Raw genomic sequence first — 21955 nt, 5'->3', positions numbered from 1 at the left:
GAGATGACCTGATAGAGGTCTTTAAAACTATGAAGAAGTTTGGTGGGAAAGATTAGGAGAAGGAGCTTCTACTTGAGGGGGAGACCAGAACTAGGGGCCATCAATATAAGACAGTCACTAATAAATCCAATCGGGAATTCAGGAGAAGCTTCTTTACCTAGGGAGCGGGGAGAATGTGGAACTCACTGCCACAAGGGAGAGGTTGAGGCAAATAGATTTGATGCATTTAAGGGGAAGCTAGATAGACACACGAGGGAGAAAGGATTAGAAGGATATGTTGATAGGGTGAGATGAAGTAGAGTGGAGCAGAAACAAGCAGCTGGGCCGAATGGCCTGTTTCTATGCTGTAAACTCTATGTGAGAGTTTTAAGGGAGATTGGAAGAGAGAGAGACGCACAGAGGAATAGGGCGACTGCAGAACAGAGATAGAGACGGAAAACAGATAGTCTGTGACGAGATGATAAAGGAGACTGGAGGATCTATCAGAACCACTTTGCTGTTGTGCAGACGCCCCTGTGCACATGAATACATTATTATTGTAGTGCCAATACTCTGGTGAGTAAAGTGCTGAGATACAAACAGCCTTTTATGTAAAGCACAGTGTTGTAATTCAGAAGCTGCTTTATTATCTGGTTCTGTTCTTATCAAGGTGAGAGATGAGAGGGTTGGAGACGCAACATTTTACCTCCGTCAAGTCAGAAGAACATTCAGCATTTCCCAAGTGGCCTCTCCAGTTCCAAAGTCCAGCTTCCTGCTTTTCCACAGTTAGACTTTTGCAGACATAGAAGCTTAAATGGGCACTCATCCCCAATTAATATTCAATAAAACATATCCGCCCTTGTAGTAAAAATCTGAAATCAGCCTTGAATTGCAATCCCCCTGTCAGGCATAAACTAGGCTGGGGTGGGGGTGTGTGGGGGGGGGGGGAGGGGAAGAGGCGGGGGAGGGTGGAAACAGTTATCATGGAGCATGGGGGATTTACCCACTGCTTTCTCACCCTCATCTGGCTGACTGGGATTTGACTTATCGAGAGGGCACACTGTCTGTCCTGGGAGGGGGGGGGGGCACTCCCGGCCTGGGCCTCAATTGGGCCTTTAATTATTCAAACTGGCCACCCGCCTCTGGTGGACACATGGCCCAGCCAGTGCTGTTCCCACCGCAGGACAAATGGCCCACTGGCGGGTCTGCGTCAGGGACCCCTCTCGGCGCAGCTCCCTGGTATTTTATTGGTCCCCCCCGCTTTCTAGCCCGCCATCTGGGGGCCGGTAAAATCGCCCCGGCCCGAGTTACTGGTGTGAATGTAACTTGTCTCACAACAGCCAGGCTAAAGTAGCCCCCTGCCAGGGAGTCACAGCCCCATGTGAGTGATTTCCACCGCTCACCTTGTATCCTGAAGATTTTATATGGACTCCTCGTTTTGTCAGTGTCGACTTCATGCGAATGAAGAAGGTTCGTTCCAACATGTTGTCATCGCCCAGGAGACTGGGACTCCCAGAGTCTGTGAAAATCAGTAAGCGAATTATAAGGGGTGAGTCGACAATGACCCTAATGAATGAGCCCAGTCCCACATTGTGTAATTAGTGACATGCGACTGAGCTATTTTGTTTATTTCAAGAACATTTCTCGGTAATAAATACAAAGACTGGCAAACTATTCGGCACCACTGTCGATTCCACCCAATGACAATCTTCAGGCAGTATCGGTACAATATCACTAGCTCGCTGTTTACCCAGCATTGCTTTCCCCGTCTAACCAATAACAATCACTATTAAGCCCAATCTCTACCCAATATAAGTGACTTCAGTGGAGTCTATTCAACACCAATTGATCCAACCAATATCGCTCAGTTATTGGGCCCCCTGTTCAGTTACAGTTCAATTTCTCTGAGTAATTATCCATTATCTATTTATCGAAGGCCACATTCTCTCCGTGCAACATTACTCACCACCACCCATCAATTCCAATATCCCTTCTTCAATCGTTATCTACTCAAGGTGACATCATCTTATCTAATATCATTGGCCGGGTAGCCAATTTCATACTTAAGCTGCATGAATTCCAATATTAACCAATTAACTGAGGGGCCGATTCCCCCATTAGGAGGGAAGAGAGTGACAATTGAGCCATTCTGGACCATTCCCAACCTCCCCTCAGTGAGCAATCAGTTCCAGGCTACCACTGGCAAAGGCCTGGGAACGGAGTGCTCACCTGTCTATTAGCCTATTTGGTGGAATGTTGCACTAATTGGAGATCACTGAGGAAGGGGGAGCGGGTGCTTCAAAAAGTGTGGGCTTCAACCTTCCTCTTTTGGGGGCTTTGAGCTCCACTATCGGTCACAGTGACAGTTCAGCTCAGATTTAGGAAAAGGTACCTTAATTATAAACAAACAGTTTGGAGTTGGGATTCCCCCATTCAACATGTGAGGCAGAGTGTTTTTTTAAATTCTTTCATGGGACTAGGGTGTCGCTGGCAAGGCCAGCATTTGTTGCCCATCCCTAATTGCCCTTGACAATGGAGCGGACACTTCGGAGGGCAGTTAAGAGTCAGCCACATTGCTGTGGGTCTGGAGTCACATGTAGGCCAGACCGAGTAAGGACAGCAGATTTCCTTCCCTCAAGGACATTAGTGAACCAGATGGGTTTTTACGACAATGATAATTTCATGGCCATCATTATTGTAACGAGCTTCCAATTCCAGATTTTTACTTATTACATTTAAATTCCACCAGCTGCCGTGCTGGGATTTGAACCCCCTGTCCCCAGGGCAATAGCCCGGGCCTGTGGTTTACTAGTCCAACGACACTGTCACTACGCCACCAGTGAGGGAAGCAGCATCACAGATGAGCTTGATTCAGGCAAAACCAACTGGTTCAACTCATGTCCTTCAGAAAAGGGAAACACGCCATCCCTTAGCAGCCTGGGCTACACGTGACTCCAGTCCCACGTTACACGGTTGAATCCTTATGTCTTCTGAAGTGACCGAGAAAGGGGAGCATCAAACACCAGCATGCACCTGTTGGGCCGAATGGCCTGTTTCTGTGCTGTAAATAATTTGTTACGCTCGGTTACTCAAGGAGGATTTCTCAAGTCAACTAGGGACGGGCAATCGATGAATCCTCGGCAACATTGTCTGCTTCTCGAGAACCAATTGTAGGAAAAGGATAGCGATCAGAAACAGGAACTTTGGCTGGTATTTTATCCTAGTCCGGGGCATTTTGGATCAATCGTTGTGTACATAACGTTGCATGATCTGGTCAGCACTGACCAAAGGTTAAATCTGAGGCCTTTCTCAGTTGCTCAGTACCACACTGGGATGGGTATCAGACCCACTGAACTGAGAAGGAAGCGTTGTGACAATTTCCGTATAATCAATCGACCTCAAACAGTTTCATACAAACATATGAATCAGGAGCAGGAGTAGGGCCACTCGGCCCCTCGAGCCTGTTCCACCATACAATTCAATGAGGGCTGATCCGATTGTAATCTCGACTCCACATTTCCACCTACCCCCGATAATTTCCCACCCCCTTGCTTTTCAAGAATCTATCTACCTCTGCCTGAAAATATTCAAAGACTCTGCTTCCACCACCTTTTGAGGAAGAGAGTTCCAAAGACTCACGACCCTGAGAGAAAACATTTCTCCTCATCTCTGTCTTAAATGGGCGGGCGACCCCTTAATTTTAAACCGTGACCCCCAGTTCTAGACCTGCAACTTCGTGTTCTGTCAGAACTTTCTGCCTTTAACATGAAAAAAATGGACAGAATTATTTGCTCCAATGCCCTTTCCAACTCCCACAAGGAAAAAGAAATGTGGAATAGGATGTCTGATCTGAGCTGAAAAGTTCTGGGGTTCATTGCTGAAGGATTTGAGCCCCAAAAGTAGGGAGGTAATGTTAGATTATAGGGGACCTTGGTTGGACCACACTTGGAGCACTGTGTGCAGTTCTGGTCTCCAAACAAAAATGGTATACAGCCACTGGAGAAAGTGCAGAAAAGATCAACAAGGATACTCCACAATTAACTACGGGGAAAGACTGAGCAGGCGGGGGCTCTTTTCCCTGGAGAAGCGGAGACCCGATAGAGAGCTTTAAAGTTTTGAAGAGGGTTCGGTCGGATGCATGTAGAAGAACTTGTTCCACTTGTGGTCGAGTCCTGAACAACGCAGTATAAATATGAAATAGCCATGAACAGATCACGGAAAGAATGTAGGAGGAATTTATTTACAGAGAAAGTGGTGAGAATGTGGAACTCACTACCACGAGGTTGTTAGAGTCATAGGGTTATACAGCGCAGAACCAGGCCCTTCGGCCCATCGTGTCTGTGCTGGCCATCAAGCACCAAACTATTCTAATCCCATTTTCCAGCACTTGGCCCGTAGCCTTGTATGCTATGGCGTTTCAAGTGCTCATCTAAATACTTCTTAAATGTTGTGAGGGTTCCTGCCTCTACTACCTCTGTTGATGCGAATCGCACTGGTGCATTTTAAAGGGAGGCTTAATGTGTACACGAGGGAGAGAAGGGGGTCGAGGGACTTGGGGGGGGGGGGGGGGGAGGGTGGGAGGAGGTACGTAGAGTGCGAGGAGGCTCGGGTGGAGTATAAACACACCAGCCAACTAAATGGCATCTTTCTGTGATGTAGACTCTGTAATAAATGGGAATATCTAGGAAAGAATGGGAATACAGGTTTTCAACTGAAGCAAATTATCGATTACCCTGTAGGGTTTAGTCAGTGATCATTGCCCCTGGGGAATTGGGTCCTGCTGATCAAGTTGACTTCCCTTTCTGTGCTGAGCTGGCACATTCCAGCCAGGGTACCGCCTGTACATGTACTTTCATTGGCATAATGAGGGGAAAAGGTCCTGCTCATTATCCGGGCAGGATTCCATCCACCTCGTCGGAAAGTGTTTGGGAGTTGGACGGCTGTTGGGGGCAGCGTCAAGCTAGGCTACGATGCTCCCAAAGTTGAATCGCCTAATGACACTTACTGTCTGGACTCAGACACTGGGGGATGAGGGTGAGGGCGAAGGGAGCACAGGTGAGTGCTCACAGCCAGGGAGGTGATCCTGCGTAAATTCCACATTGGGAACACACTGCCTGAAGGGGCAACTGAAGACAATTCAGTGGTAGCCCTACGGCAGAGAGCTGTGGATTCTCAGTGGATCGACAGACTTTTGGGATATTAAGGGAATCGGTGCGCAGATAGAAGATCAGCCATCGTCTTACTGAATGGCGGAGTAGAGCAAGGGGCCGAATGGCTTACTGCTGCTTCTATTTTTTTTGAAACGTTCTAATTTCCAAAATGGAACGGGATAGATACTTGAAAAGGAGAAATTTCCAGGGCTATGGGGAAAGAATAGGGGGGGGGGGGGGGGGATTGGGACCCATTGGAGAGCTCTTCCCAAATCTGGCATAGACACAATGGGCTGAATGGCCTCCTTCAATGCTGCAAGGAGGGGAGGAAACTGAGGGGTTTTTGGGAAGGAGAGAAGGGAAAGGAATAGAGGATAGTAATGAGCCAGCATTCTCTGGGAGAAAGGAGAAAGGATTATGTTGTTGGATTTGCCGCAGCCTCAATCTGTTGGAACTAGGACCATCCCGACAGCCTAAAAAAAGATTGGATAAATTCCATTCTAAGAGCCTACAGCTGCACTGCGAAATTCGGACTGCTTCAGGCTATGGCTTTGTAGTTCATACTTTCTCTCATAATTCTTATGAATCTTTAATTAGTTGTAGAAATTAAAATAAAAAGAATAATAAAGATTAGACGGGTCAGACACATTTTATTAATATTTCCTTGTGTGTTTACGTGCATACAATAAATCTGGCTGTGTTGAGGACAAATATATGCGATATATAAGAGGGGGCACTTCACCAATCTCATGGGAAACCATGCTGAAAGGAGGAAGGAAGGCAACAAGGGTAGCACTGATTTTCGAACCCCCCTTCCCTTCCAACGGGGCTCCTTGATGGGAATGCAGGATTTTCTGACTGCCTCGTAGGAAGTGCACAGATCAACCAGCAAGGACTGAGATGCTCTGAGTAAATCTTCACTGACTTGTTTACTTTAAGAGATCTGAGAGTGGACGAAAGTGAAAACGTTTGCATTTATACAGCGCCTTTCACATCCCAAAGCGCTTTAAAAAAATTCTTTCATGGGATGTGGGCGTCACTGGCAAGGCCAGCATTTGTTTCCCATCCCTAACTGCCCTTGACAACTGAGTGTCTTGCTCGGCCAATTCAGAGGGCAGTTAAGAGTCAACCACATTGCTGTCGGTCTGGAGTCACATGTAGGCCAGACCGGGTAAAGATGGGAGATTTCCTTCCCAAAAGGACATTAGTGAACAAGGTCGGTTTGCACGACAAATGATGATAGTTTCATGGTACCATTACTGAGACTAGCTTTCAATTCCAGATTTTTAAAAAGTAATTAACTGAATTTATTATTTAGTTAAATTTAAATTCCACCAGCTGCCAATGGTAGGGTTTGTCACCAGGGCATTAGCCTGGACCTCTGGATTACTAGTTCAGTGGCATTACCACCATCTCCCCTCTTGCTAGGTGCATTAAATGCCGAGCACAAGTTCTGGGTTGGCTGTGATGGGTATTTGAGGAAATGAACCTCACATGAATCAACGTCTTCAGAAAAGGAGAAAGGGCAGAAAATTGGGGAGAAGCATTGTAAAAGACATTGTTGATCCGAGGCCAATGAACTCAAACCCCTTCCCATTCCTCCCACTGTACACAATCCCAACAGACCCAAACCCCTTCCCATTCCTCCCACTGCACACAATCCCAATAGACCCAAACCCCTTCCCATTCCTCCCACTGTACACAATCCCAATGGACCCAAACCCCTTCCCATTCCTCCCACTGTACACAATCCCAATAGACCCAAACCCCTTCCCATTCCTCCCACTGTACACAATCCCAATAGACCCAAACCAATCCCATTCCTCCGACTGTACAATCCCAAAGGACCCAAACCCCTTCCCATTCCTCCCACTGTACACAATCCCAACAGACCCAAACCCCTTCCCATTCCTCCCACTGCACACAATCCCAATAGACCCAAACCCCTTCCCATTCCTCCCACTGTACACAATCCCAATGGACCCAAACCCCTTCCCATTCCTCCCACTGTACACAATCCCAATAGACCCAAACCCCTTCCCATTCCTCCCACTGTACACAATCCCAATAGACCCAAACCAATCCCATTCCTCCGACTGTACAATCCCAAAGAACCCAAACCCCTTCCCATTCCTCCCACAGTACAATCCCAATGGACCCAAACCCCTTCCCATTCCTCCCACTGTACAATCCCAATAGACCCAAACCCCTTCCCATTCCTCCCACTGTACAATCCCAATAGACCCAAACCCTTCCCTTTCCTCCCACTGCACACAATCCCAATGGACCCAAACCCCTTCCCATTCCTCCCACTGGACAATCCCAATAGACCCAAATCCCTTCCCATTCCTCCCACTGTACAATCCCAATAGACCCAAACCCCTTCCCATTCCTCCCACTGTACAATCCCAATAGACCCAAACCCTTCCCATTCCTCCCACTGCACAAAATCCCAATGGACCCAAACCCCTTCCCATTCCTCCCACTGTACAATCCCAATAGACCCAAACCCCTTCCCATTCCTCCCACTGTACAATCCCAATAGACCCAAACCCCTTCCCATTCCTGCCACTGTACACAATCCCAATAGACCCAAACCCCTTCCCATTCCTCCCACTGTACAATCCCAATAGACCCAAACCCTTCCCATTCCTCCCACTGCACACAATCCCAATGGACCCAAATCCCTTCCCATTCCTCCCACTGTACATTCCCAATAGACCCAAACCCCTTCCCATTCCTCCCACTGTACACTCCCAATAGACCCAAACCCCTTCCCATTCCTCCCACTGTACAATCCCAATGGACCCAAACCCCTTCCCATTCCTCCCACTGTACAATCCCAATAGACCCAAACCCCTTCCCATTCCTCCCACTGTACAATCCCAATAGACCCAAACCCCTTCCCATTCCTCCCACTGTACAATCCCAATAGACCCAAACCCCTTCCCATTCCTCCCACTGTACACAATCCCAATAGACCCAAACCCCTTCCCATTCCTCCCACTGTACAATCCCAATAGACCCAAACCCTTCACATTCCTACCATTGCACACAATCCCAATGGACCCAAACCCCTTCCCATTCCTCCCACTGTACAATCCCAATAGACCCAAACCCCTTCCCATTCCTCCCACTGTACAATCCCAATAGACCCAAACCCTTTCCATTCCTCCCACTGTACACAATCCCAATGGACCCAAATCCCTTCCATTCCTCCCACTGTACACAATCCCAATAGACCCAAACCCCTTCCCATTCCTCCCACTGTACAATCCCAATGAACCCAAACCCCTTTCCAATCCTCCCACTGCACACAATCCCAATAGACCCAAACCCCTTCCCATTCCTCCCACTGCACACAATCCCAATAGACCCAAACCCCTTCCCATTCCTCCCACTGCACACAATCCCAATGGACCCAAACCCCTTCCCATTCCTCCCACTGTACACAATCCCAATAGACCCAAACCCCTTCCCATTCCTCCCACTGCACACAATCCCAATAGACCCAAACCCCTTCCCATTCCTCCCACTGTACAATCCCAATGAACCCAAACCCCTCTCCATTCCTCCCACTGCACACAATCCCAAAAGACCCAAACCCCTTCCCATTCCTCCCACTGCACACAATCCCAATAGACCCAAACCCCTTCCCATTCCTCTCACTGTACACAATCCCAATAGACCCAAACCCCTTCCCATTCCTCCCACTGCACACAATCCCAATAGACCCAAACCCCTTCCCATTCCTCCCATTGTACACAATCCCAATAGACCCAAACCCCTTCCCATTCCACCCACTGCACACAATCCCAATAGACCCAAACTCCTTCCCATTCCTCCCACTGCACACAATCCCAATAGACCCAAACCCCTTCCCATTCCTCCCACTGTACGCAATCCCAATAGACCCAAACCCCTTCCCATTCCTCCCACTGCACACAATCCCAATGGACCCAAACCCCTTCCCATTCCTCCCACTGTACAATCCCAATAGACCCAAACCCTTCCCATTCCTCCGACTGTACAATCCCAATAGACCCAAACCCCTTCCCATTCCTCCCACTGTACAATCCCAATCGATCAAACCCTTCCCATTCCTCCCACTGTACACAATCCCAATAGACCCAAACCCCTTCCCATTCCTCCCACTGCACACAATCCCAATGGACCCAAACCCTTCCCCATTCCTCCCACTGTACACAATCCCAATAGACCCAAACCCCTTCCTATTCCTCCCACTGTACACAATCCCAATAGACCCAAACCCCTTCCCATTCCTCCCACTGCACACAATCCCAATAGACCCAAACCCCTTCCCATTCCTCCCACTGTACACAATCCCAATAGACCCAAACCCCTTCCCATTCCTCCCACTGCACACAATCCTAATAGACCCAAACTCCTTCCCATTCTTCCCACTGCACACAATCCCAATGAACCCAAACCCCTTTCCATTCCTCCCACAGTACACAATCCCAATAGACCCAAACCCCTTCCCATTCCTCCCACTGTACGCAATCCCAATAGACCCAAACCCCTTCCCATTCCTCCCACAGTACACAATCCCAATAGACCCAAACCCCTTCCCATTCCTCCCACTGTACAATCCCAATAGACCCAAACCCCTTCCCATTACTCCACTGTACACAATCCCAATAGACAAAAACCCCTTCCCATTACTCCACTGTACACAATCCCAATAGACCAACCCACTTCCCATTCACTCCCATTGTATAAAATCCCAACGGACCAAACCCCTTCCCGTTCACTCCATTGTATACAATCCCAATGGACCAAACCCTTCCCATTCACTCCCGCTGTGTACAATCCCAATGGACCAAACCCCTTCCCATTCACTCCCGCTGTGTACAATCCCAATGGACCAAACCTCTTCCCTTTCACTCCCGCTGTGTACAGTCCCAATGGACCAAACCCCTTCTCATTCACTCCCGCTGTGTACAGTCCCAATGGACTAAAACCCTTCCCATTCACTCCCGCTGTGTACAGTCCCAATGGACCAAACCCCTTCCCATTCACTCCCGCTGTGTACAATCCCAATAGACCAACCCACTTCCCATTCACTCCCATTGCATACAATCCCAATGGACCTAGCCGCTTCCCGTTCACTCCCATTGTATACAATCCCAATGGACCAAACCCCTTCCCATTCACTCCCGCTGTGTCCAGTTCCAATGGACCAACCCGCTTCCCATTCGCTCCCATTGTATACAATCCCAATGGACCAAACCCCTTCCCGTTCACTCCCATGCATACAATCACAACAGACCAACCCACTTCCCATTCACTCCCACTCTATGGCATCCCAACTGACCAAATGCTTGCTTTTCACTCCCATTACTTTCAATTCTTAATTTAACAATGTCCCAATGTACAATCCCCTCTGTGTTAAATGCTAATGTGCAGCCAAAAGTCCTGCCAAAGCAGCAGCAATGTTGAGATCCAGTCACTTTAAGTGAAATATCTTTATTAGTTCTGCGTTTCTGTTGCATGTGGTGAGTCACTGACTGGATGATTAAATGGGCCGTAGGACAGAGAATTGCAAATGGGTTATGTTTTCACCTGGAGTCACAGCGAGCTTGATTCAAGTGGAACATTTCCGGTTCTGTGTTTATCAGGATTAAATTGCATTTTGTTGTTTGGAAGACGTGAGTTTTAAAATTGAACTGCCCCAAGAATTTTTAAATATAATGATGCACTTCTCCAAATTAAAAAACAAAAGCTGGGAGTATGCTTAGAGGCAGAGAGTCACAGGAGGGGTTTGGGCAATGTAATTAAAACAGAGAGAGAAAAGTTTGAGTGGCCTTTGCGAGGGTGTTAGAGCTTTCTTAATTTTGATCAGCCTTTTTATTTACACAATAGAAAGCAAGAAAGATAGATTTGCTTTTTATAAAAGCACCTTTTGCATCATCAGTACATGGCAATATTCTTCACAGAAAATGAATTACAATTCAAATGTTGTGTTGTGTTGTAGGGTGATCCAGCAGTGTGGCTGGGCACAGCACGAGTCCACAATCAATCTGCATTGATCGAGGTAGATGATATCAGAAAGATGCCCTGCTTTCCTTCAAAGCATGTCAATGGAATTGTTCCCTTCAGGCAGGCAGGGCTTGGTGTTAACATTGTATCTGAAAGATGGTGCCTCCAACAGCGCAGTGCTCCCTCAGTTCTGCGCTGAGTGAAGAAATTCCTCCTCATCTCAGTCCTAAATGGCCTGCCCCTTATTCGGAGACTGTGTCCCCTGGTTCTAGAACCCCACAGCCAGGGGAAACATCCTATCACTCTGACAGGTTGCAAAGCAAATCAATGTGGGAATTCTAAGGAATCAGGTAGTGTAGCTGAGGTACAGGATGTTTAGCCCACAGGTTACGAGTTCAAATCCCACCATGGTGCACAGATCTCCTGTGAGGTAGAACCAGAAAAATAAGCAGCCAGACTATTATGGAAACCAAACTGGAACCTACCAGACACCGTACCTGCCTACATGTGACTCTTAATAGCCTCTCAGTTGCACAAAGCTTGGTTGCAAGGGGTCCATCCTTATCTCAGGGCAACTATTTGTTAGACTCTATACTGTGCACCTCAGAGACAATACAATAAGCTATAGACAGACAAAGACAATGGGGTCCAGCAACAGCCAAATGTTCCTCATGGGCTCCACTCACCTACCCCATGGTTGAATGGCCTATGTGAATTTAAAATGAGGTACTTAGGAGTGGGGAAATTGTCCATGGTCAGATGGTGAATACATTTTTTTATAATACTTGGCTACGGGTCAAGTGCTGGAAAATGGGAATAGAATAGTTAGGTGCTTGATGGCCGGCATAGACACAATGGGCCGAAGGGCCTGTTTCTGTGCTGTATAACTCTACGACTCTAATAAAACACAAGATGGCAATGGAGTTGCAAGACTTTAGAAAATTTCTCTATAGCGCCACTGAGTGGCCAGAGCCTGCCAATTCATTGTGACAGTTAGCATAGCAAAGTTGAATGAGTAATGTTGACATAGCAATTTCAATGGGGAATATTGACAGAAATGTGCAACCGCAAATCATGACAACAGGAAGGAAGAGGTATGGACAGGAATAACGCACCCTCAATGAAATCACATAATAGGTAGAAGACTTACCAGAAGATCTACCAGAATAGTTCCAGGGATGGGGGATTTTCGTTACTTGGTTAGGTTGGAAAAGCTGGGGTTGTTCTCCTTGGAGCAAAGGAGATTGAGGGGAGATTTAATAGAGGTGTACAAGATTATGACAGGCATAGATAGGTTAGACAAGGAAAAACTGTTCCCATTAACTGATGGCAGACGGACACAGATTGATAGTTTTGGGCAAAAGCTGTCGGGGGAATATGAGGAAGAACTTTTTTATACAGCGGGTAGGAATGACCGGCAACCCGCTGCCCATGAGGGTGGTGGATGCAGAAACAATCAATGATTTGATAAGGAAATTGGATGGCCACTTGAAGGAAATAGACTTACCGGGCTTCGGGGATCGGGGGCGGGAACAGGACTGACAGCGCAGCTCCGTGGAGAGCTGGCATGGACTCGATGGGCTGAACAGCCTCCTTCAGTGCCATAAATAACTCGATGGCTCCATTGACTGTATACCAATCTAAGGTTTTATAAAACCTCCTATAAGACTTCTCTGTAGACTAGGCTTGTATTGGCATCTATATAGAGGATTTACGGGCGACCTAATTGAGGTGTTAAGATTATTGAAAGATTTGATGAGGTAGATAGAGAGAAACTATTTCCTCGGTTGGGGGGAGTCCAGAACAAGGAGCATAACCTTCAAATTAGAGCCAGGCCGTTCAGGGTAGTGGAAATCTGGAAATCTCTCGCCCCAAATAACTGTTGCGGCTGGGGTCAATTAACAGTTTTGAAATTGAGATGTTTGTTAGGCAAGGGCATTAAGGGTTACAGAACCAAGACAGGAAGATGAAGTTAAGATACACATCAGCCACGGTCGCTCAAGAGGCTGAATGGCCTCCTCTTGTCCCTATCAGACATGGTGCCCTGGGCCTCTGATATCTGGGTAGCACCCGGTGCGGCACAGTTTGGAGTGAGCCACAATGTCAACTTTCATTTGGAGTCTTCCCAGGATAATTCAGAGCGCTGTATTGGTGGGAAAAAATGGAACTCAAAAGGGATCAACTGATGGCCCTTCCCCACGCTCTACAGAGAATAATTTTTCCATTAAACACAAGCAGTTAACCTCTCTGTCTTGCATTGCTTCAGATCGTAACTAATTAATTCCCCTGACATTCTGCGTGAAGTAATGACAGTTGAGAGGAATGTGGGCCATGCCTGGGCCTGTCACCCTATTCAGCTTCTGAGGCGGTAATCCTTGCGGGGAAAAACTTACACTTCCACAAGAATGAAATAATTAACCCCTTCAGTGCAGCACAGTCGGCTCATTACACTCACTGCCTTCATCCCAAGTGAGGTTTTGGGGCCTTTATAGAATATTTTAGACTCTAAGGTGTGTCCCAGGTGCAAGGTGTTGTTTATAATTGAAAATCGTTGGTTGAATTAGAATTTCTTCTAATTTTGGAGCCACTTTATTCCCCAATTGGATTTCCAACACCCTTTCACAACCTGCCTGTGAGCAGACCACCGTCCAAACCACTGACCAGTTCATGTTGCTGTAGTTCAGTTTGATTATTATTCCTCAATTCGGCAACTTGTCAATGGTCTTTTCTGCTCTTCACAGTTTTTGTTTTACATCGAATGACAAAAATTACAGCACAGAAACAGGCCATTCGGCCCAACTGGTCCATGCTGGTGTTTATGCTCCACATGAGCCTCCTCCCATCCCTCCTCATCTCACCCTATTGACATATCCTTGTATTCCTTTCTCCGTCATGTGCTTATCTAGCTTCCCCTTAAATACATTTATGCTATTCGCCGTGACCGCTCCCTGTGGTTGCGAGTTCCAGATTCTCACCACTCTCTGGATAAAGAGTCTTTTTTATTTTTTTTTATTTATTTTTTTTATTTAGAGATACAGCACTGAAACAGGCCCTTCGGCCCACCGAGTCTGTGCCGACCATTAACCGCCCATTTATACTAATCCTACACTAATCCCACATTCCTACAACATCCCCACCTGTCCCTATATTTCCCTACCACCTACCTACACTAGGGGCAATTTACAATGGCCAATTTACCTATCAACCTGAAAGTCTTTGGCCGTGGGAGGAAACCGGAGCACCCGGCGGAAACCCACGCGGTCACAGGGAGAACTTGCAAACTCCGCACAGGCAGTACCCAGAATTGAACCCGGGTCCCTGGAACTGTGAGGCTGCGGTGCTAACCACTGTGTCACTGTGCCGCCCTAGCGCCACATTCAAGTTATTGACTCAAGATGCTCCTCTGTGCTCATCTCCAGCAGCTTTAATCTGCGGTCCACGTCTTGGTCCTTTAAGAGGAGATTGTCTTAGCCCTCATTCCGACTCTTACATGGGACCCAGGCTTTCCTTTCAGTGGTCAATGGGCCTTTTTTTTTTAGATTAGATTAGAGATACAGCACTGAAACAGGCCCTTCGGCCCACCGAGTCTGTGCCGAACATCAACCACCCATTTATACGAATCCTACACTAATCCCATATTCCTACCAAACATCCCCACCTGTCCCTATATTTCCCTACCACCTACCTATACGAGTGACAATTTATAATGGCCAATTTACCTATCAACCTGCAAGTCTTTTGGCTTGTGGGAGGAAACCGGAGCACCCGGAGAAAACCCACGCAGACACAGGGAGAACTTGCAAACTCCACACAGGCAGTACCCGGAATCGAACCCGGGTCCCTGGAGCTGTGAGGCTGCGGTGCTAACCACTGCGCTTGTTGTGTATTTCCATCATTTTCTGGTATTGTGCCAATGACTTCAATGGACTGATGGGCAAGGCAATGGTCCAGTGCTTTTCTGCTCTTCAATTTTTTCGGGGGGGCAGCTGAAGACAGCCTTCCTGCCCAGAGGGCGCTTGAGGCCCTTAAGTAGCCTTATTGATGGGCCACTTAAGGGCTTCTTCCTGCCACCGTTGGGCTGTAACTGGCGGCTGGGGAGGAGGTGGGAGGGTCCGCCACCACTCAGGGCGTTCGCCCAGTAAAACAAGGTGACCTTTCTGTGGGCTTGGGGGAAGCCCTCCTCTGTGGGCAATATATGGCCCTGAGAGGGACCCCCGCTGGGAAAAACTCCAGCTCCCTGAACCCTCCTCCACAGCCGGGGCGGCAGTGAGGCTTCTTCACTTACCTTGGGTCTGGGTCTCCAGTGCTGGGCCTGGGTCCACAACCTTTTGCAGTACTGGCAGTGGCCACCGCTCCTGGTGGCGCTGCCGATAATACTGAGCTGCCGGGCCTGTGATTGGCTGGCAACTCTTGGAGGCGTGATCCCCATCTTAAAGGGACGGGGATCCTGGTGCCAGGCACTTAAGGACATGGCATTGAAGCATTTAATTCACACCCATCTGACCCCTCGGGTGGACATGAGTGATTCTGCGGCCACTATTTTGAAGAGCAGGCGAGTTCTCCCCAGTGTCCTGACCAACATGTAGCCCTCAAAAGTTGAGCAATGTAAAACAGATTATCTGGTCATTATCTTGTTGCTATTTCTGGGAGCTTGCTGTGCACAATTGGCTGCCACGTTTTCTCCATAACAACAGTGACTACACTTTATAAATACTTCATTGGTTGCGAAGCACTTTGGGAGGTCTCGAAGTTGTAAAAGGTGCTATATCAATGCAAGCTCTTTCTTGCTTTAGTTTCAAAGACCTCGAGTGTTGGACAGTGTCAAGGTTGAAAAAGAGTTAAATCAGAAAGCGGGGACATCTAACTTGGGTTTTTCAAAGCCTTTAGATTATAGGGTGAAAGGAAGACTGAGGGAGGTGAGGAGCCCTAGACAGTATTGAGGCCTGGGAAAGAACAAGTTGAGTTAGAACTGTTGTCCGAAACCCAATTAACGTCCCTTTGCCCCTGAAACAATACCCCTTTGATGGCATCTGATCATTTTGCACCCCCTCCTCCCTTTCCCCACTCATTTCCACCACCCCCCCCCACCCCCAGATTCACCACTCTCGTCCTTACCTGACTCAGGTGTCTCAGCAAGGGAGGAGGAAGACGTTGAACTTGCCCCATCCTCGTTGGGGGTTTGCGAGCTGTGGCCTCGGCCGCTTGGCAGTTTCAGCCCCAGCTGCTCTGCCACTTCCACGTGATCCCCGGGGTGAATGTAATCGAACATGCTGCTGCCTGTCAGCTCCACCTGGGCAGGAAAGAGAAACAGGCAGGTTGACGAAGGGAATGCGATCATCGAGGAACGAGACACTTCTGAAAACCTACCTCACTGACCAAGCCTTTGAAGTGTCTTAGAGGAGAACAGAGAGGTTTAGGGAGGGAATTCCAAAGCTGAGGGCCCAGACATCCAAAGGTGCGGTTGACAATGGTGGAGAAATGAAAATTGGGGACACACACGAGGTCAGAAATGGAGGAACGCAGGGTATCTCAGAGGGTTGTAGGAGGTTACAGAGGTAGGGAGGTGGTGAAGCCAAGGAGGGAATTGAAAACAAGGATGAGAATATTAAGATTGAGGTTTTCTTAACCAGGAGCCAATGTACGCCAGCGTACACATGGGTTAAAGGGTGACCGGGACTTGGTGCGAGATGGGCAGCAGATTTTAGACGATCTCATTGCTATCATCCTATGATTGTGCCATCCCATATCTGGTGCACAAGTGTTGAGAAATGCAGCAAGACCTGGACAATATCCGGGCTTGGGCTGATAAGTGGCAAGTAACATTTGCGCCACACAAGTGCCAGGCAATGACCATCTCCAACAAGAGAGAATCTAACCATCTCCCCTTGACATTCAACGGCATTACCATCGCTGAATCCCCCACTATCAACCTCTTAGGGGCTACCATTGACCAGAAACTGAACTGGAGTAGCCATATAGATACCGTGGCTACAAGAGCAGGTCAGAGGCTAGGAATCCTGAGGCGAGTAACTCACCTCCTGACTCCCCAAAGCCTGTCCACCATCTACAAGGCACAAGTCAGGAGTGTGATGGAATACTCTTCACTTGCCTGGATGGGTGCAGCTCCAACAACACTCAAGAAGCTCGACACCATCCAGGACAAAGCAGCCCACTTGATTGGCACACCATCCACAAATATTCACTCCCTCCACCACCGACGCACAGTAGCAGCAGCGTGTACCATCTACAAGATGCACTGCAGCAATGCACCAAGGCTCCTTAGACAGCACCTTCCAAACCCGAGTCCTCTGCCATCTAGAAGGACAAGGGCAGCAGATGCATGGGAACACCACTACCTGCAAGTTCCCGTCCAAGTCACACACCAACCTAACTTGGAACTATATCGCTGTTCCTTCACTGTCGCTGGGTCAAAATCCTGGAACTCCTTCCTAACAGCACTGTGGGTATACCTACTTCACATGGACTGCAGCGGTTCAAGAAGGCAGCGCACCACCACCTTCTCAAGGGCAATTAGGGATGGGCAATAAATGCTGGCATAGCCAGTGACGCCCACATCCGATGAATGAATAAAAAAAAAGCTTCATCTCCACTGTTTCGACAGTATGTCTCAACTCCGACCCCAGAACAGCATATTCTATTGCACTAGTATCACACAGACAGACCATCCATATGGCCTCCCTGAGTGAGAATGACACTTTACTACTGAGTTACTGTCAGCTTTGTACAAGGGAGTTTGCATCCACTTGGAACTTTACTGACACTGCCTCGAACTGACTGCCGAAAGATCATAATCCAGCAGACAGGGGTAGACTGGATCAGAACCCAGGACCCAGAGATGAAAGGGAAGTATTCTACCTACTGCAGCTCCCGAACTCTCGATAAAATGTATATAAACCAGGAATTTTAAATAAACCCTCTTACAAATGCATATCATAGAATCATAGAACTAGACTGAACAGAAGGTGGCCATTCGGCCCATTGTCCCTGCACTAGCACTTTGAAAGCACTATCCAGTTAGTCCCACTCCCCTGCTCCTTCCCCATAGTCCTCTGATAATCTCCCCTTCAAGTATTTATCCAATTCCCTTTTGCAAGTTACTACTATTTTATTGCATGGTGGATGGTCTAGGTTTATAGACCAATGGATCCCAGTAATCATTCCCTCTAAGTCACTCTCCCATAATCGGCATTTCCCATATCCCACTGTTTTCCTGCCGCACATCCTCAGTACTTCACACTCCGTTCCACCGTCGGAACTGCAGAGTGTGAAGCAAACCCGTTTACGGTTCGACAAAGGGCTACAGCCACTGCTGAATTATGCCGCAGATCTGGTTCGGTAACAGTAGCCAGCTCGATATCGGGGAACCCGTTTAGGTAGGCCTTCTCCTCTCACACTTGCTCTCTTTGCCTCCCTGGCCCATAAATCGAACCCACGGAGGACCTCAAAATAAAATTCACCGGGACAGATCGACAGCCAGGAAATGTCCTCTCGAATCCTCACACCGGAACTTTCCTAACATCTGCCATTTGTCAGTTTTTAAAAAAATTATTAATAATAAAAGGAAAACTTTCATTTAGATAGAATCTCTCATGACAACAGGACGTCCCAAAGTGCTTTCCAGCCAATGAAGTACTTTTTGAATTTCTGTTGTAATGTAGGAAACGTGGCAGTCAATTTTCACACGGCAAAGTGTCACAAAACAGCAACGTTCATCCATTTCTTGTAATGCTGCTTGGCTTGGACACCAGGAGGAACTCCCCCTGCCCCTTTCCGAGATAGTGCTGTGGGATCTTTTACATCCGTCTGAGAGGGTTGGCAGGGTGTAGGTTTAATGCTTCATGCCGGCAGTGCAGCACTCCCTCAATACTATACTGATGAGTCAGCTTCTGTTTTGCACTCAAGTCTCTACAGTGTATTTTTAAAATTGCTTTGGGAATGTGGTGATGCCCACACAGCCATATTTATTGCACATCCTTTGTTGTCCTGTATTAAGTGGGTTGCGAGGCTATATAAGAGGGTGTTAAATGTCAGAAACATATCGGTCAGACTAGCTACGGGTAATGGGATCCCTTTCCTGAAGGACATTAATGAACCTGTTGCTTTATTATAAAAACCCAGACATTTTTTTTTCTGGTGCCAACCCACAACTTACCAAATTTGTTGAACTGAATTTCACATCTTGCCATTACACTCGTACCCTCTGGGACACCTTCCCACCATGCCACCTGCCTTCCTCTTTGCAAAGTTCCTGAGTGCCACACTCAAAATCCGTCCTAGTTTTTCCCATTTTCTGGTATCATCTTGGAGAAGATGTTGCAGAGCATTTGCATCCCAATGAAGAGGCGGAGGGAAGACGATGCATCTTCATGGCACCATCTACACCCTCAGGGTGCTTTTGAAAAGATGTCACTGTTGTTGTACAGGCAGAGCGGCAGCCATTGTGTGCACAGCAAGATCCCAGCAACAAGCAATGATCTAAGTGGCCAGGTAATCTGTTTTTAGGTGATGTTGGTTGCAGAATAAGCGATGGCTAGAGAACTTGGGTGGGGGGGGGGGGGATGGGGGGGGGGGGAACGCCCCATTCGTCTTCAACATGGTCCCGTGGGATCTTCAACATCCTCCTGAGAGGGCTGACGGGGTCTCGGCTTAACATCTTATCCGAAACACAGCACCTTCGACAGTGCAGCACTCCCTCAGTACTGCACTGACATGTCAGCCTGGATTAAGGGGCTTGAACCTATGACCTTTAGGGCCCAGAGAGACGCAACTGAGGCAAAACTGATACTGGCAAAAAGACAATTGAAGCCTGTATTAAACTTCGCAGACACCTTCAGATATTAAAAGGCAGATGGGTTTATTTTTTTCCTTTTGTGTTCTCTGCTGCATTAGTAATTAAGAGGTCTGAGACAGGGCCTGACTTCATTTGGTCTGTAATAACCTAACCTCTACAGTCAGTGAATAAGGAATGAATAGAATGTCATTAATATTCACCAGTCCTCTGCATATCTGAGCCCCTAAAGACAGGTATTGACTGCTTTGAATATTAAAGGTCAACAAGCAGGGCTAAAATCTTTTGCATAATTACGCGTGTGACAGACTAATAAATTAGGGCTGAGTCGAAAGATTTTTTTCAACTTTTCCACCTTATTTTTCATTATAATACCGTGAGATACAATTCACTAGGAGTCTGTCCTGAAAAGCCTCATTTTGTTACATGCATGTCATGTGATCAATTACACCAGCTGTCATGTGGTCAATGACATCAGCTGTCACACGGAGACACTGCAGAATGGATAGCTTTCACCCTGCCGGTCCAGAGCATGTTTAGCGAGTCTTGAGAGAGAGAGAGAGAAAAAAATAAATGAGGTGTTTTAATCTTTTCAAGGGGCCAGCTCGGGAGCTAAGCAGACGTGCCTTGGGTCAGTGTGGTACAGCCGTGGGTCACACTCTCACCTCCGAGTCAAACCCCACTACGGAGACTTGAACTCATAATCTAGGCTGACAGAATCACAGAATTGTTACAGTGCAGAAGGAGGCCATTCGGCCCATCGTGTCCGAATGAGCAATTCACTCAGTGCCATTCCCCCGCCTTCTCCCCGTAACCCCTGCATATTCTTCCTTTTCATATAACTGTCTAACTCCCCTTTGAATGCTTCAATTGAACCTGCCTCCACCGCACTCTCAGGCAGCACATTCCAGACCTTAACCACTCGCTGCGTGAAAACGTTTTTCCTCTTATCGATTTTGCTTCTCTTACCAAATACTTTAAATCTGTGCCCTCTCGTTCTCGATCCTTTCACGAGTGGAAACAGTTTCTCTCTATCTATTCTGTCCATACCCTTCATGGTTTTGAATGCCTCTATCAAATCACCTCTCAGCCTTCTCTTCTCCAAGGAAAACAGTCCTAACTTCTCCAATCTATCTTCATAACTGAAATTCCTCATCCCTGGAACCATTCTTGTGAATCTTTTCTGCAATCTTTCCAATGCCCTCGCACCTTTCCTAAAGTGCGGTGCCCAGAACTGGATGTGGTACTCCAGCTGAGGCTGAACTGGTGCCTTATATAAGTTCAACATAACTTCCATAACTGCCAGTGCCAGTGCTGAAGGAGTGCTGCACTGTTGGGGGTGCCGTCTTTCGGATAAGACATTAAACCGAGGCCCCGTCTGCCCTCTTGGGTGGATGTAAAAGATCCCATGGCCGTTATTCAATGAAGAGCAGGGTGTCCTGGACAACATTTATCCCTCTGGCAACATCACTAAAACGGATTATCTGGTCACCATCATATTGCTGTTTGTGGGAGCTTGCTGTGCACAAAATGGCTGTTGCATTTCCAACAATACAACAGTGCTTCACAAAGAGCCGTGGTTGCTATATAAATGAAAGTCTTCCTTCCCTTTAATATCAGCTTGGAAATGATTATTCACTTCACACATTCACATCACATCCCCTTTGAAATAGATGAGAATCTCCTTTAAAATAGTGGAGGAAGGGATTGAATGCATTCAGTATGCATTTATCACACACTGCAAGTTTCAGGCTGCAGCACCCAGTGATGTTGATGCCGAAATTCCACAGGGTTCCTACCGGTCAACTGTTGGAATTTTGGCGGAATACTGATGGAAACCTTTGGGAAATGATTTAAACCCATGAAAATGGCTGTTGCTGCTGCTTCCATGGACGGTCCCCTAGGAGAGTTGTGAACCTTGCTGGTTGTGATGTGGTTTAAGCGCGGCCGTGTTTGCTATAAGATGCTGCCGAGTCTTGGGGGACCCCATGAAATGTGGAAGAAACAGAGTACT

The 21955-nt window shown here is 47.5% G+C and overlaps 1 protein-coding gene across 4 annotated transcripts in view; it reads right to left on the bottom strand.

Moving 5' to 3' along the window:
• The window catches only part of LOC137353065 (neuronal PAS domain-containing protein 3-like), a 368847-nt gene that overhangs the window by 32697 nt on the left and 314195 nt on the right, over window positions 1-21955 (bottom strand). For 3 of the 4 annotated variants that reach the window (XM_068019024.1, XM_068019023.1, XM_068019026.1), the window contains 3 exons: window positions 16248-16422; window positions 12283-12360; window positions 1383-1498 (listed from right to left, as the gene is read on the bottom strand). In XM_068019024.1, coding sequence (XP_067875125.1) covers window positions 1383-1498; window positions 12283-12360; window positions 16248-16422 — 369 coding nt within the window. The remainder of the gene's footprint in view (window positions 1-1382; window positions 1499-12282; window positions 12361-16247; window positions 16423-21955) is intronic. The other variant, XM_068019025.1, reaches the window with a different exon arrangement.

The sequence above is a fragment of the Heterodontus francisci genome, chromosome 40, assembly GCF_036365525.1.
Source record: "Heterodontus francisci isolate sHetFra1 chromosome 40, sHetFra1.hap1, whole genome shotgun sequence".
NCBI lineage: Eukaryota > Metazoa > Chordata > Chondrichthyes > Heterodontiformes > Heterodontidae > Heterodontus > Heterodontus francisci.
The sequence above is the reverse complement of the archived record's forward strand: the minus strand, read 5'-3'. Positions and strand labels throughout refer to the sequence as shown.